The sequence below is a fragment of the Salvelinus alpinus genome, chromosome 18 (genome assembly GCF_045679555.1).
Source record: "Salvelinus alpinus chromosome 18, SLU_Salpinus.1, whole genome shotgun sequence".
In the NCBI taxonomy this organism is placed as follows: domain Eukaryota; kingdom Metazoa; phylum Chordata; class Actinopteri; order Salmoniformes; family Salmonidae; genus Salvelinus; species Salvelinus alpinus.
The window spans coordinates 11360903-11375954 of NC_092103.1; the positions used below are offsets into that span (position 1 = coordinate 11360903).

At 43.5% G+C, this 15052-nt stretch overlaps 2 protein-coding genes across 3 annotated transcripts in view; both read left to right on the plus strand.

Moving 5' to 3' along the window:
* The first annotated feature begins 610 nt into the window (after positions 1-610).
* LOC139543710 (hydroxycarboxylic acid receptor 2-like) lies at positions 611-2825 on the plus strand. Its single transcript, XM_071350056.1, has one exon. It carries the CDS (start codon positions 1342-1344, stop codon positions 2410-2412), a length of 1071 nt encoding a protein of 356 aa, XP_071206157.1. The 5' UTR covers positions 611-1341; the 3' UTR covers positions 2413-2825.
* A 7269-nt stretch (positions 2826-10094) lies between these two features.
* The window catches only part of LOC139543712 (CAP-Gly domain-containing linker protein 1-like), a 36766-nt gene continuing 31808 nt past the window's right edge, over positions 10095-15052 (plus strand). For both annotated transcript variants that reach the window (XM_071350061.1, XM_071350062.1), the window contains exons 1-7: positions 10095-10215; positions 12776-12996; positions 13100-13587; positions 13699-13823; positions 14082-14283; positions 14483-14680; positions 14922-15025. In XM_071350061.1, the coding sequence (XP_071206162.1) occupies positions 12909-12996; positions 13100-13587; positions 13699-13823; positions 14082-14283; positions 14483-14680; positions 14922-15025 (1205 nt within the window). In that variant the 5' untranslated portion in view covers positions 10095-10215; positions 12776-12908. The remainder of the gene's footprint in view (positions 10216-12775; positions 12997-13099; positions 13588-13698; positions 13824-14081; positions 14284-14482; positions 14681-14921; positions 15026-15052) is intronic.

Below are 15052 nucleotides of genomic sequence, written 5' to 3' on the forward strand. Positions count from 1 at the left end.
CTCTTCATCATCCCACTCTGTAAGTATGTCTCACTGTACTGTCTGCAATGAATGTTCATGCTGCCATTGTTTTATTTCATTTAATGAGACCCATTTAAGGTATTTATATTCTGTGGGAAAGGGACAAGGCCAATGGAACACAATGACATGCTGGGAAATATGTATTATGGGGATATTATTTAGGAAATTGGGCTGCACATAATCGGGTGGATAAAGGATTTGAAATCACATCTACCAGGATCTATTTGTCTAACTATTGGATAAGGCTCACTGGCATCTCAGGATGCAAAAGATGGATGGTGTTTCCCTCAAACCAGCAAATCTCCTAGCACAATGATAAAGAATAGATAAGAGTCAAGGTCTGAGATTACCTCCCTTTCAAACTGCTTCATTAGGTACATTTTCTTCCAATTTGTGCCTACTGAACCAGACCAGGTGTCGTGACCTTTAAGTTAACTGTATTCTGGGAACCCTTGGGGTCCCTTTATATACCCACGAGTATGATCTTTCCACCAGCATATTAGTTTTATTATGACCCCTGTCGGGGTAGGTTCCTTGTTCCTTGTCAATCATTGGCTTATTGGAGAAATCAGCAGTCAGACTATCTTCTTTAAATCAATCAAACCTTTATTAATGCAATTGCAGAGAGAAGTTAACAATGGAAGCACAGCATGCATCTTTCAGAGTAAGTTCTGCAACCAACCAAAGGGCGCAGCTGATTATATGTGCAGCAATAAGCTGAGGTAACCTAGTACAGTAGCTTCTCTGAATTCATTAGTATTGACCACTCACACAAGATCAAAATGTCAAGACCAGACAGTTGTTACTTCTCTTTATCTAGTTTCGATCTGACTTACACCCAGCCTGCAGGCACACTTGCTACGGCTTAACCGCAAAGATGAAAATAGATAGCTTGTGCAAAGTATAGGCACACTTGCTAGGGCTTAACTAGAAAAGATGAAAATAGATAGCTTGTGCAAAGTACAGAGTCAGAGTTCAGACACATAGCAACAGTACAACAGTGAGAAAAGCATATGAATCTTAAAGTCCCCTTAATAATGGGGAGGGTCTTTGGGACCCTACACCCGATAATCCCTGGGCTGTTGGTGTACACACTCGGAGCCATCTGCCTATAGAACTCCATGAGAGATAACACACTGTACACCCACACACACTCTCCACATTGTTGGCACCGGAAGATCGTTTGCATGACCGCAAGCAATAAAATCCCCAGTCAAATGCAGGAGGTGCCTAGACAACCCTATCTATATTGACTATTTTCAGAGAGGAGCAAAGCAGCACACAGACGATCTCTCCAGTTAAAAGCGTATAGTTTGACCCATGGCAAACTTCACTACTACGGAAGATGAGTGCTGCGCCTTTGAGTCTCCCATCCTGGACCATGTCCTGCCTCCCATCCTGGTGCTGGAGTTCATGTTTGGGCTGATGGGGAATGTTGTGGCTCTGTGGATGTTTATTTTCCACATGGACACCTGGAAGCCCAACTCGGTCTACCTCACACACCTGGCCGTTGCCGACTCCATCGTCCTGTTCTGTCTTCCATTCAGAGCCGACTACTACCGACGCGGCAAGCACTGGATCCATGGTGATGTCATGTGCCGGATTATGCTGTTCATGTTGTCGGCCAACCGCAGCGCTGGCATCTTCTTCCTCACTGCAGTGGCTGTCGACCGTTACCTCAAGATCGTTCACCCCATGAACAAGATCAACCGGATGGGCCTGAACTGTGCTCTGTGGGTGTCTCTGGGCCTGTGGGGGCTGATCATCGCTGCAACCGGGTACCTGCTGGCCAACGAACACTTCTTCTACCGCAACAACAAGACACAGTGCGAGAGCTTCAACATCTGCATGGGCTTCAGCCCGCTGTCTACGTGGCACAACACCTTATACGTGACCCAGTTCTTCTTGCCCACCGCCATTGTCACCTTCTGCACCTTCTGCATCACCTGGCAGCTGAAGAACAAGACGATTGACACCGGGGGGAAGATCAAGCGGGCGGTGCAGTTCGTCATGGCCGTGGCACTCATCTTCATCATTTGCTTCTTCCCCAGCACAGTGTCTCGGATTGCTGTGTGGATCCTCAAGGCCTGGTACAACGAGTGCCAGTATTTCAAAGAGGCCAGTTTGGCGTTCTACACCTCTGTGTGTTTCACCTACTTCAACAGCGTGCTGAACCCCATCGTGTACTACTTCTCCAGCTCTGCCTTCAGTGGGATCTTCCAGAAGCTGTTCAACAGACTGCTGGGGAGGAAAGAGGAGGTACAGCCAGCCCCGCCTCTGGGACCGAGACCAGCAGTGCAAATACAGTGTCAGGGAGGAGTAGTAACTTCCAATCAATGGTCCAGGGTGAGGGCCTGTACTCGCAAAGTGTCTCAGACTTATTCATTGTGATCTAAAATACAAACCTGATCCTAGATCAGCACTCCTAGGCCTACTCTGAGAAGCTTTTATGAAAAGGTACCCAGGAGAACAAAATATCTGACTTTGTGTGATTTTTCTTCTTCTACTCTAGTGGAATATGGTGTGTTCTAAAGAATATTAATATATTGTGAAGGAAGCCAAGGAGGGTGGAGATAGTTGATACGATTTTTAACATTTTTATGTTATGTTGATGTTCTATAGCTAAAAGTAGAAATTAATTAATAGGTTCGCTCAATTAAGAATTTGTTTGCAGTATAACAGTGGAATCCTTAATGTAATATTTCATATTTACAATACTTTGTCTTTGAGTTTTATGTATTTGCTGGTGATTCAAGTAAATTCATTGTGAACCAGAAAAGTACATTTCTTAAATAAAATGTGTGTGCTTGCTAGCTTGTCTTAAAGTATTTATGGTTGTGAAATAAGTTATAGTAGTGATATTGACTGCAGTAGCAATGATAGTGACAGGTTATAGTTGAAAAAGTAGGTAGATTTGATTTGATTATTTGATAGAATAGGATAGCCTGAACATGTGAAGCTGGTTTGGTGTCTCTAGCTTGAACAGTTCAAGAGTTACTATTAGTGTTGGTGGTTGATGAAAAATGATTTAAATAGTTATAATGTATAAAGTAAAAAATGTTAGTTGTTTTAATGTTTGTAGCTGAAATGGTGAAAGAGCAGTAGCATTTAAATTGTCTACCACAGTGTTGTTGTTTGACTTTGAAAACTTTGAAAACATTACGGTTTATGCAAATGAAAATTATTTATATTTGATAAAAGTTTTAGAGAGCAGTTCTTCCACTGTCGGGAGAAATGGTAATGCATATTAAGATTTCTGTGGAGGTTGAATTGCTAACAGGCTCATGGTTTTTTACATCTTTTGTGCTCTTTGAAACCAGCAACTGACGGTAAAAACAGACTTCTCAACAGAAGTGGAAAAATTCATAACCAATTGGCACTACATCAACATACAAATAGTTTTGCTGGAGAAAATAGAATGTCTACGTTGCACAGTAATATTGCTCTCTCACATATCTCATGGTTTATTTTAGGGATGAGGAGACTGCGATTCCTTAGTAAAAGGGAGTTATGAAATCTGAAGACACGTTACATTAGCCGAGACACATTAAACCAATCATATTCACTGTTTAAAAAATTAACTTCAGCACTGCACAGGTGTGTGAATCGTCTTTATTTGCTTTTTTTGTTATTTCGCTGTTATGCCTGAATTCGACGCAAATCCAACTAGGAAGCCTGCAGTGTTGAGGAGCGGTTGGATGAAACCAATCCCATGTCAAGAAAAACTCTCAACCTTGCCAGCCCGCTCTTAATTTTTATTCAGTTTGACTTGCCATAAGTTCTGTGTCTGAACTGTGCATAAGAAATCTAGAGTGGTCTTTCCTTCAGCAAGCACACTAATTCATTGTGATTTCCACAAACCAATGATTCAAATATATTATTTCCAGAGAGATTATTTTCATTGAAAGTTGTCAAATACACTGACTTTCTAATTGATACAAATGTGTTTTGTGAGGTTGTCTATGGTTTAATAGGTACACTGGCAATGTGTTTGCATAAAAGCGAATGTGAATACATGTTGTTCTATAACATGTACAATATGATTTTAATTATCACTGTATATATATATATAAATGTTTGATTATATTTGGCCAATGTTTAGTTATGCCAATACCGCAGTTGGTGGGTGGATGGAGAACGTTCAGACAGACGAGAGAAAGAGAGGATGCTTCGCAGGTGACGTCACAGTCTGGCGCTGTGAAGGGCTGGCTGCTCGAGAAAACTAGCTGGGCAGGGTAGCTCTGTGAAATCAGCGTCTTGTAGCGGCATTAAGCGGCATTAACAGGTCTAAAAACGTTTCAAAATAAAAGTATTCCGTTTACTTGAACACAATACCACACAAAAGGGGTACCAGTACCGAGTGGATGTGCAGGGGTACGAGGTAAATGAGGTAGATATGTACATATAGCTAGGAATAAAGTGACAGATAGTAAACAGTAGCAGCAGCATGTGTGATGAGTAAAACAAGTTTGTGCAAAAAGGGTCAGTTATTTGGTTAACTAGTTAACTAACTATTTATGGCTTGGGGGTAGAAGCTGGCTTGGGGCCTTTCTCTGACACCGCCTAGTATTGAGGTCATGGTCTCTTTAAGTAAGGGTGCTGCAGCACCCCCTGTAAAATTAGAATAATGAAACAAATATATATATCAAATACATTTCATATTTAAGTTAAAATCCTCTTAAGTGTGTACAATTATTCTAGTTGAATCTCAATCACCCACAGAGCTATGGCTAATTTAGGCTCCACATTTTCACCCTGTTAGGTTCCAACCTGTTAGTATTATCTAATAACTGTATGGGATTATGCACCTAAAATGGATTTAAGTGCCTGACTTTGACCAATATGTTTTTCTGAAAGTCAAATGTCCTTTTTCTGAAGTTATGAGGTCCAAAAGGCACTGCAAAGTAGGAATGATCGTGTTCTACCTGCAGCTGTGAACCCCTGACCTGATTCACAGATGTGCCAACTTGTCCCGGACTTGATGTTTTGACCCCCGCTCTCTCTCTCTGTGTGTCTCTCTCTCTCTCTGCGTGTCTCTTTTTCCCAGACCTCCTGTTTCAACCTCTGAATGCATGGCTATGAAATGCATGGCTATTGACTCCTGAGGTTTTGAACTGTTGCACCCTCAGAATCGATTTATTATTATAACTCTACACATATCATTTCTACCTTATTATTTAAACCAAAGAAGTTGTCACCATAAAAGGGGGCATTTCAGAATCCTCTGACCCTTTACTAATAAGTTCCAGTGTCATACCATAGAGAGTGGCCGCATTAGATACTTTTTTCGGCAGAAATCTACTATCACCGCTGACGAAAATTGATATATTCCATATAGGCCTACATTACAGCCCTATACAGCGGTTTCCTACTCTACTGTTTTATCTACAGTTAAGGTCAGAAGTTTACACCTTAGCCAAATACATTTAAACTCAGTTTTTCACAATTACTGACATTTAATCCTAGTAAAAATTCCTTGTCTTAAGTCAGTTAGGATCACCACTTTATTTTAAGAATGTAAAATGTCAGAATAATAGTAGAGAGAATGATTTATTTCAGCTTTTATTTCTTTCATCACATTCCCAGTGGGTCAGAAGTTTACATACGCTCAATTAGTATTTGGTAACATTGCCTTTAAATTGTTTAACTTGGGTCAAACGTTTTGGGTAGCCTTCCACAAGCTTCCCACAATAAGTTGGGTGAATTTTGGCCCATTCCTCCTGACAGAGCTGGTGTAACTGAGTCAGGTTAGTAGGCCTCCTTGCTCGCACACGCTTTTTCAGTTCTGCCCACACATTTTCTACAGGATTGAGGTCAGGGCTTTGTGATGGCCACTCCAATACCTTGACTTTGTTGTCCTTAGGCCATTTTGCCACAACTTTGGAAGTATGCTTGGGGTGATTGTCCATTTGGAAGACCCATTTGCGACCAAGCATTAACTTCCTGACTGATGTCTTGAGATGTTGCTTCAATATATCCACATAAATTTCCTCCCTCATGATGCCATCTATTTTGTGAAGTGCACCAGTCCCTCCTGCAGCAAAGCACCCCCACAACATGATGCTGCCACCCCCGTGCTTCACGGTTGGGATGGTGTTCTTCAGCTTGCAAGCCTCCCCCTTTTTCCTCCAACCATAACGATGGTCATAATGGCCAAACAGTTCTATTTTTGTTTCATCAGACCACATGACATATCTCCAAAAAGTACGACCTTTGTCCCCATGTGCAGTTGCAAACCGTAGTCTGGCTTTTTATGGCGGTTTTGGAGCAGTGGCTTCTTCCTTGCTGAGCGGCCTTTCAGGTTAAGTCTATATAGGACTCGTTTTACTGTGGATATAGATACTTTTGTACCTGTTTCCTCCAGAATCTTCACAAGGTCCTTTGCTGTTCTGGGATTGATTTTCACTTTTCGCACCAAAGTACGTTCATCTCTAGCATCTCCTTCCTAGCAGTATGACGGCTGCGTGGTCCCATGGTGTTTATACTTGCGTACTATTGTTTGTACAGATGAACGTGGTACCTTCAGGCATTTGGAAATTGCTCCCAAGGATGAACCAGACTTGTGGAGGTCTACAATTTTTGTTCTGAGGTATTGGCTGATTTCTTTTGATTTTCCAATGATGTCAATCAAAGAGGCACTGAGTTTGAAGGTAGGCCTTGAAATACATCCACAGGTACACCTCCAATCGACTCAAATTATGTCAATTAGCCTATCAGAAGCTTCTAAAGCCATTACATAATTTTCTGGAATTTTCCAAGCTGTTTAAAGGCACAGTCAACTTAGTGTATGTGAACTTCTGACCCACTGGAATTGTGATAGTGAATTATAAGTGAAATAATCTGTCTGTAAACAATTGTTGGAAACATTACTTCTGTCATGCACCAAGTAGATGTCCTAACCGAATGCCAAAACTATAGTTCGTTAACAATTAATTTGTCGAGTGGTTGAGAAACGAGTTTTAATGACTCCAACCTAAGTGTATGTATGCTTCCGACTTTATAAGTTCCTTGAATTTTCTGTCGCAGGTGCCTTTTCTTTATCTGGATAGACACTTGTGGTTTCTAGCTAACAATCAAAGCAGTGGAGTTTGTAGTGAAGAAAAACCTTGTGGTAAAAAAACATTCATATTGGGGCGACAGGGGGATAAAGTTTGCAAAATGCTATCATATCATGCAATTATACAATTTCTAAAGTGGTCATATATATACAGTACCAGTCAAAAGTTTGGACACATCTACTCAGCCAAACTATTTTCTTTATTTTTGCTATTTTCTACATTGTAGGTATAATAGTGAAGACATCAACACTTTGAAATAACACATGGGATCATGTAGTAACCAAAAAAGTGTTAAACAAATCATAATTTTTTTTCATATTTTACATTCTTCAAAGTAGGCACCCTTTGCCTTGATGACAGCTTTGCAGACTCTTGGCATTCTCTCAACCAGCTTCAGGAGGTAGTCACCTACAATGCATTTCAAATAACAGGTGTTCCTTGTTAAAAATGTATTTGTGGAATTTCTTTCCTTCTTAATGCATTTGAGCCAATCAGTTGTGACAAGGTAGGAGGGGTACACAGAAGATAGCCCTATTTGGTAAAAGACCAAGTCCATATTATGGCAAGAACAGCTCAAATAAGCTAAGAGAAACGACAGTCCACCATTACTTTAAGACATGAAGGTCAGTCAATACGGAAAATTTAAAGAACTTTGAAGGTTTCTTCAAGTGAAGTCGCAAAAACCATCAAGCGCTATGATGAAACTGTCTCTCATGAGGACCGCCACAGGAAAGGAAGACCCAGAGTTACCTCTTATGCAGACAATAAGTTTATTAGTGTTACCAGCCTCAGAAATCGACAATTAACTGCACCTCAGATTGCAGCCCAAATAAATGCTTCACAGAGTTCAAGTAACAGACACATCTCAACATCAACTGTTGAGAGGAGACTGCGTGAATCAGGCCTTCATGGTCGAATTGCTACTTAGAAACCACCTCTAAAGGATGCCAATAAGAAGAAGAGACTTGCTTGGCCAAGAAATATGAGCAATGGACATTAGACCGGTGGAAATCTGTCCTTTGGTTTGATGAATCCAAATTTGAGACTTGGATGATCTCCGCATTTGTGGTTCCCACAGTAAAGCATGGAGGAGAAGGTGTGATGGTGTGGGGGTGCTTTGCTGGTGACACTATCTATGATTTATTTAGAATTCAAGGCACACTTAACCAGCATGGCTACCACAGCATTTCACAGCAATACGCCATCCCATCTGGTTGCGCTTAGTGGGACTATCATTTGAAAATCCCTTGAATGAGTAGGTGTGTCCAAACTTTTGACTGGTAATGTATATACTGAACAAGAATATAAATGCAATATGCAACAATTTCAAGGATTTTACTGAGTGAAAGTTCATATAAGGAAATCAATCAGTGTATATAAATTCATTAGGCCCTAATCTATGGACATGACTGGGCAATGGCGCAGCCATGGATGGGCCTGGTTCCCCAGTGGGTGGGCGTATGCCCTCCCAGGCCCACCCACTGGGGAGCCAGGCCCAGCAAATCAGAATGACATTTTTCCCCACAAAAGGGCTTTATTACAGACAGAAATACACCTCTGCACCTCCTCAGATAATCCCGCAGGTGAAGAAGCCGGAGGTGGAGGTTCTGGGCTGGCGTGTTACCCACGGTCTGCGGTTGTGAGGCTGGTTGGATGTACTTGGCTTATGGTAGAGAAATTAATTTGAAATTCTCTGGCAACAGCTCTGGTGGATGTTCCTGCAATCAGCATGCCAATTGCACGCTCCCTCAAAACTTGAGACATCTGTGGTATTGTGTTGTGTGACAAAAACTGCACATTTTAGACTGGCCTTTTATTTAAGCGTCATGTCTGGAGGAAACCTGGCACCATCCCTAAGGTGAAGCATGGTGGTGGCAACATCATGCTGTGGTGATGTTTTTCAGCAGCAGGGACTGGGAGACTAGTCAGGATCGAGGAAAAGATGAACGGAGAAAAGTACGGAGAGATCCTCGATGAAAACCTGCTCCAGAGTGCTCAGGACCTCAGACTGGGGTGAAGGTTCACTTTCCAACAGGACAACGACCCTAAGCACACAGCCAAGACAAAGCAGGAGTGGATTAGGGACAAGTTTCTGAAAGTCCTTGAGTGTTCCAGCCTTGAACCCGATCAAACATCTCCGGAGAGACCTGAAAATAGCTGTGCAGCGACGCTCCCCATCCAACCTGACAGAGCTTAAGAGGATCTGCAGAGAAGAATGGGAGAATCTCCCCAAATACAAGTGTGCCAAGCTTGTAGCGTCCTACCCAAGTAGACTCGAAGCTGTTTTTGATTTGTCATTATTTGATATTGCATGTAGATTGATGAAATAAACAATTTAATAAATTGTAGAATAAGGCTGTAACGTAACAAAATGTGGAAAAAGAGAAAACACTGTATATATACATATTAATACAGACTAGCTCAAAAATAAGTGAAAATTGACAAATTATCCTATGTATTATGAGAATTTTCTGGTAAAGAAAAGTAGAGGTGCAAGACTTTGCACCCCCCCCCCCAATTTGTATTTGCTCCATGGCTCAGGCAGACAAGTGGACACAAGGCTGTTTGGCTCAGAAATATGAATAACTTTGCAGCTATTTCTGATGAATAAATAATTCCATGCTGGTGGGTGGTAACATTAAAATAAAACCCAGCCCTGAAACGAAAGGTAAACTAAAAAGAATGTGTATATTGCATATCATAGGAAAAGACACTGCATTCACACGGATTTGCAGGAAGTGGGCAGTTTGGATATATCACTAAAAGCCCAAATATATCATAGGTTTACTTTGACTAAAACGATGATTTATTTACTTAAATCATTGGGCAACATGAGTAAGCCTGGCCATCGTCTTTCTACTCGAAAAAGTGCATTTCTACTGGAGTGGGCGTCCTGACAATATTGTTTGTGATTTTAAATCAGTAACTGCAGTTAATAAGTAAAACATTTTCAGGGGGACTTTTATTTTGGAAATTAGCCGTATGATCACCTGGCCTTAATGCCGCTATGTTCACAATGCTAGGCCGTTCTTATTATACATCAGTGTGCTGGGCAGGGTTTGGGAATTAACGGGCGTACTGTTGCAGTTATTTTAATCGCTTCGATCAAAACAGTGATTTGTCGACTACACTTCAGGTAATCAATATTTGTTTTATATATACCACTCATATCCCCATTTGTTTTCCTTTTGATGCAAGGGAAAGCTGCCTAGATAGCTAGTCACTATCTGAAATTCCGACAGGGAGGGACAGCAGGGAAGGAAGGCATCGGGAATTACACCCACTGGTCCAAAGCAGAAATGCGTAGCGGGTTAGGTATCTAGCTGGTTATTATCTCTAATTACGTTCTTATTCTCGAATACAATACATAAGTGGATGAGAACATATTACGTGCTTTCAATAAAGATAAACTGTTCAATCAAGTTGCTGCGAGTCAGTTTACTTGATTTTGCCAGAGCTTGCCCTAGGTGTGTCAGCTAGACAAGCGAGCGTCACATTCAGACCAGGATCTGTCATTACTCCCCTGTTCTAACCAGCTGGTTAGCTAGCAGCAACTAACCAGCTAATAGAAAACTATTAGAAGTAGCATTTCTGCTATATCAGTCAAGAGCCATATAGCTTGATAGCTTCCAGCCACGAAGACTGGTTTACTAATCGTATTATGGAAGCCAGGGATGTGGAGAGAAATCCACCTACTTGGAGAGACTGGCTCGTGTACAGGTGAGCTCAGCAAAGGCAAGCTGCATTTATCCTCAGTAAAGCTGTCCTGCAACTGATGCTCTAGTCAGCTAGCTAGATATTTGACTAGCAACAATAGCAACCATTCCTTAATCCTCAGTCATTACTTGAACCGGTCTATCTATTTGACTATACTATTTATGGTCATCAGCAAGATTCGCTGAAAAGTAACAGTTAACTTGGCTTCGTTTCTATATTAATGTGTTATAATACGTTTTATTACGATCTGGAAAGAGTCGTTTTACTGAGAGTTAATAGCAGCCAGAGACAGCATCATGCTCGCATTGTTTTGGTCTGACACCCCGAGGGGGAGGAGCGTCCCTGGGTACGTCACCACGTATCTGGCAAGGCCTTCTTTTTTCACCTGGCTGGCTCCAGACCAGACTGGCCTTGTTGTTCAACCTGCATTTTGATATTAGGACTTGAATTTAGAAATGAATTGAATTGATTGGGCCAGTTCGAAAGACCCGGTAGACCTAGACATTGTGATAATATTCAGAAAGTACCCATGGCAATTCTCTCCCTAGAGTCTCCTGCTGTTCCCTTATTCTACCATCCATGGCCATGTAATACTGGCTGGGTAATAATTCATTAATAATGTGGCCCCATTAAGTGCACCGTCACTCCTTTCACACCCGCTTCACACACAGTCACACACCCTCTTCACACACAGTCACACACCCGCCACAGTCATAGCTGATGTGTGATGATTGTTCTGGCACCAAATCAAATCAAATCAAATGTATTTATATAGCCCTTCTTACCCAGCCTAAAACCCCAAACAGCAAGCAATGGAGGTGTAGAAGCACGGTGGCTAGGAAAAACTCCCTAGAAAGGCCAAAACCTAGGAAGAAACCTAGAGAGGAACCAGGCTATGAGGGGTGGCCAGTCCTCTTCTGACTGTGCCGGGTGGAGATTATAACAGAACATGGCCAAGATGTTCAAATGTTCATAAATGACCAGCATGGTCAAAGAATAATAATCACAGTAGTTGTCGAGGGTGCAGCAAGTCAGCAAATAAGTGCTGTTCATTAGAAGATGGATGGATAACTCGATAATAAAAGTTGATGCACCTTTTTTACTTTTGCGACAGTTTACCCACCTTTTGCGGGAAAAGGCCTAGAAAGTATAAGGACTGTTACTTTGTTCATCGCGAACGGCGATCAGTTTACCCACCATTTTTCTAAAACCTCTACATCACTGGATGTGACGATGGTCAAACTCGTGTTGAGCTGCATCCAGAAATTCACACAGTTCCTATAGTGTGTCCCCGCCCATAGGGAAGACAAGGAACAAGTAGCCAATGTTTCCCAGCTACACCCTGACTGGATGAGGGATGGGGCGGGAGACATCTCTACATAGAGGATGGCTGTTCTTCTCTGCTCTGTTTATGACCATTTAGTCATGTCATTCTGGAGCTCTTAGTCACTAGTCAGGCCTGTACAGAAACAAGCACCAGTCTTGAATTATAATGGAGTTATAATGATGCTGTTTCCTGTGCGTGTGTACACTGTAAGTGTGAAGTGTTGCTGGGTGGGTTTGGAATGTCTTGACTTCCTGTCAACTGTGTATTAGGCCTTAAACTGACATGCTGCTTCCTGGCTAGGGGCCAGGGGTCTCTCATTCTCTTCCCCTCTCTCTCTCTCTCTCTCTCTCTCTCTCTCTCTCTCTCTCTCTCTCTCTCTCTCACTCCCCCTCTCACTCTCTCGCTCTCTCTCTCTCACTCCCCCTCTCCCCCTCTCACTCTCTCACCCTATTTCTGTCTGTCTCTTGTTTTCTCTCTCTCTTTCTCTCACCTTTCTCACCCTCTCTCCCTGTCTGTCTGTCTTTCTCTCTTTCTCTTTCTCTTCTCTCCCTAACCCTATACTACTTCATAATGAATTACATGTCATTTTTGTGAACTTAATGAAATACAAATGAAATCTATTAAGAACTATTATGTGTATTGTGTCTCTCAGGCCTCGGCCTCAAGGTGGAGCAGAACAAAGTAGGTGGTGGGGCAGGAAGGCCTAGCCCCCCCCATCCTGACAAGAGGCCAGACCCAGCTTCTGCTCCAGTAGCCCATAGCCTCTTCAGGACCAAGCAGGGACCATGAGCACAGGCAAGCCCAGCGGAATCAAGCCTCCCAGCAAGATAAGCAGGCCAACTGGATTACCAACACGCACCTCCCCTTCCTCTAGTAAGAATCAGCCGCAGGGCTCATTGTGTGTGTGTGTGTGTGTGTGTGTGTGTGTGTGTGTGTGTGTTGTCGCTGCTACTGCTGATGATGATTGTTTTTCCAGCTGCTCCAAAGCCTGTTCCTCCTGAGAAGTCTCCCACCCAGGATGGAGAAATGGACTACCAGGTGGGGGAGAAGGTGTGGGTCAACGGCAACAAGCCAGGATATGTCCACTTCCTGGGGGGCACGCAGTTTGCCCCAGGCCAGTGGGCCGGCATCGTCCTGGATGAGGCCATCGGAAAGAATGACGGGTCGGTGGCGGGGGTCCAGTACTTCCAGTGCGAGGACGGCAGAGGAATATTCACACGCCCCTCCAAGCTGACCAAGACGGCTATGCCAGAGATGGAGGCCAACTGTGGGCAGCCTAACCCTGGCGAGACAGGGGCAAACTCCCCTACCGCTGCTGCTGCTGGGGCTGCTAATACCACTGGTAACAGCACCAAGACACCGCTGAGCAGAACCATGACGGGCAGTGGGTCAGTGTCCAACCTCTCTGAGACAGACTCAGCCAAGAAGACCAGAAGAGAATTGAGACTGGGAGACCGCGTGCTGGTGAGTGTGTGTTTGTGTGTTTGTGTGTGTCAGCTCACAGCTCTTGTTCCTTCTCTACCACCTCCCTCTCTATCTGTCTCTCCGTCATTCTCTCTCTCTCTCTCTCTCTAGGTTGGAGGTAATAAGTCGGGGGTGGTGAGGTTCATGGGGGAGACAGAGTTTGCCAAGGGGGAGTGGTGTGGAGTGGAGCTGGACGAACCACTTGGGAAGAATGATGGAGCCGTGGCTGGATCCAGGTTAGATATGTGACACACAGGTTTATTATCAGTGGTTAAAGCTGTACCTGTAGAAAAAGTATTTTAAAAACAACGATAACGATTAAAAACATGTCCTTCTCTAAATATTCAAGTGTCATGAAATTCAGTGGTTTTAAAGTTTGACCTGTATAGAGAAAGTCTTAAAAATTATACGTATTAAGAATCTGTCCTTCTCATATGATTCAGGTGTGTTCTGGATTTTTGACATCCTCTGATATCCCTTTCAAATGTTTCCAGGTATTTCCAGTGTCTGCCGCGGTACGGCCTGTTTGCGCCGGTCCACAAGGTGAGTCGTATCGGCTTCCCCAGCACCCTGGCTAAATCCAAGGCCTCCTCACGGAGACACTCCACCATGAAGAGGAGTCCTAGCGCCTCCTCCTTGAGCTCCCTGAGCTCTGTCACCTCCTCTGTTAGTGGGAAACCCAGCCGCTCTGGCCTGGTAAGACACACACAAACACGCTACTGAAAATACACACACACACACACACACACACACACACACACACACACACACACACACACACACACACACACACACACACACACACAGAGCGTTCTTTATCTTCTCCCTGCTCTCTCCTCTCTCCACTTGTGTCCGTCTTATCTGAGTGTGTCCTCTCTATCTCTTCCCCCCCTAGCTGACCGAGACCTCTTCGCGGTATGCTCGTAAGATCTCTGGCACTACAGCGCTACAGGAAGCCCTGAAGGAGAAGCAGCAGCACATCGAGCAGCTATTGGCCGAGAGGGACATGGAACGCGGGGAGGTCGCCAAGGCAACCAGCCATGCTGGGGAGGTGCAGCAGGAACTGTCACTGCTCACGAAGGTTCAGGGGCAGGTGAGGGGAGAAAGCACAGAGAACACACACACAAACACACACAGAAAAATACAATACGCGTGGAATATCTGTCTCCCACACATGGTTTATGTTGTTGACCTATAGCAAACCATGTCAATGCATTAATATGGCGTGTGTGTGTGTGTGTGTGTGTGTGTGTGTGTGTGTGTGTGTGTGTGTGTGTGTGTGTGTGTGTGTGTGTGTGTGTGTGTGTGTGTGTGTGTGTGTGTGTGTGTGTTAGTATGCTATGGAGATGGAGGCTAAGCTAGATCAACTGCGTGAACTGGTGGAGACAGCAGACAGAGACAAGGTGGAGCTTCTGAACCAACTGGAGGAAGAGAAGAGGTGGGTGGTGGGGTCTGTGTGTGTGTG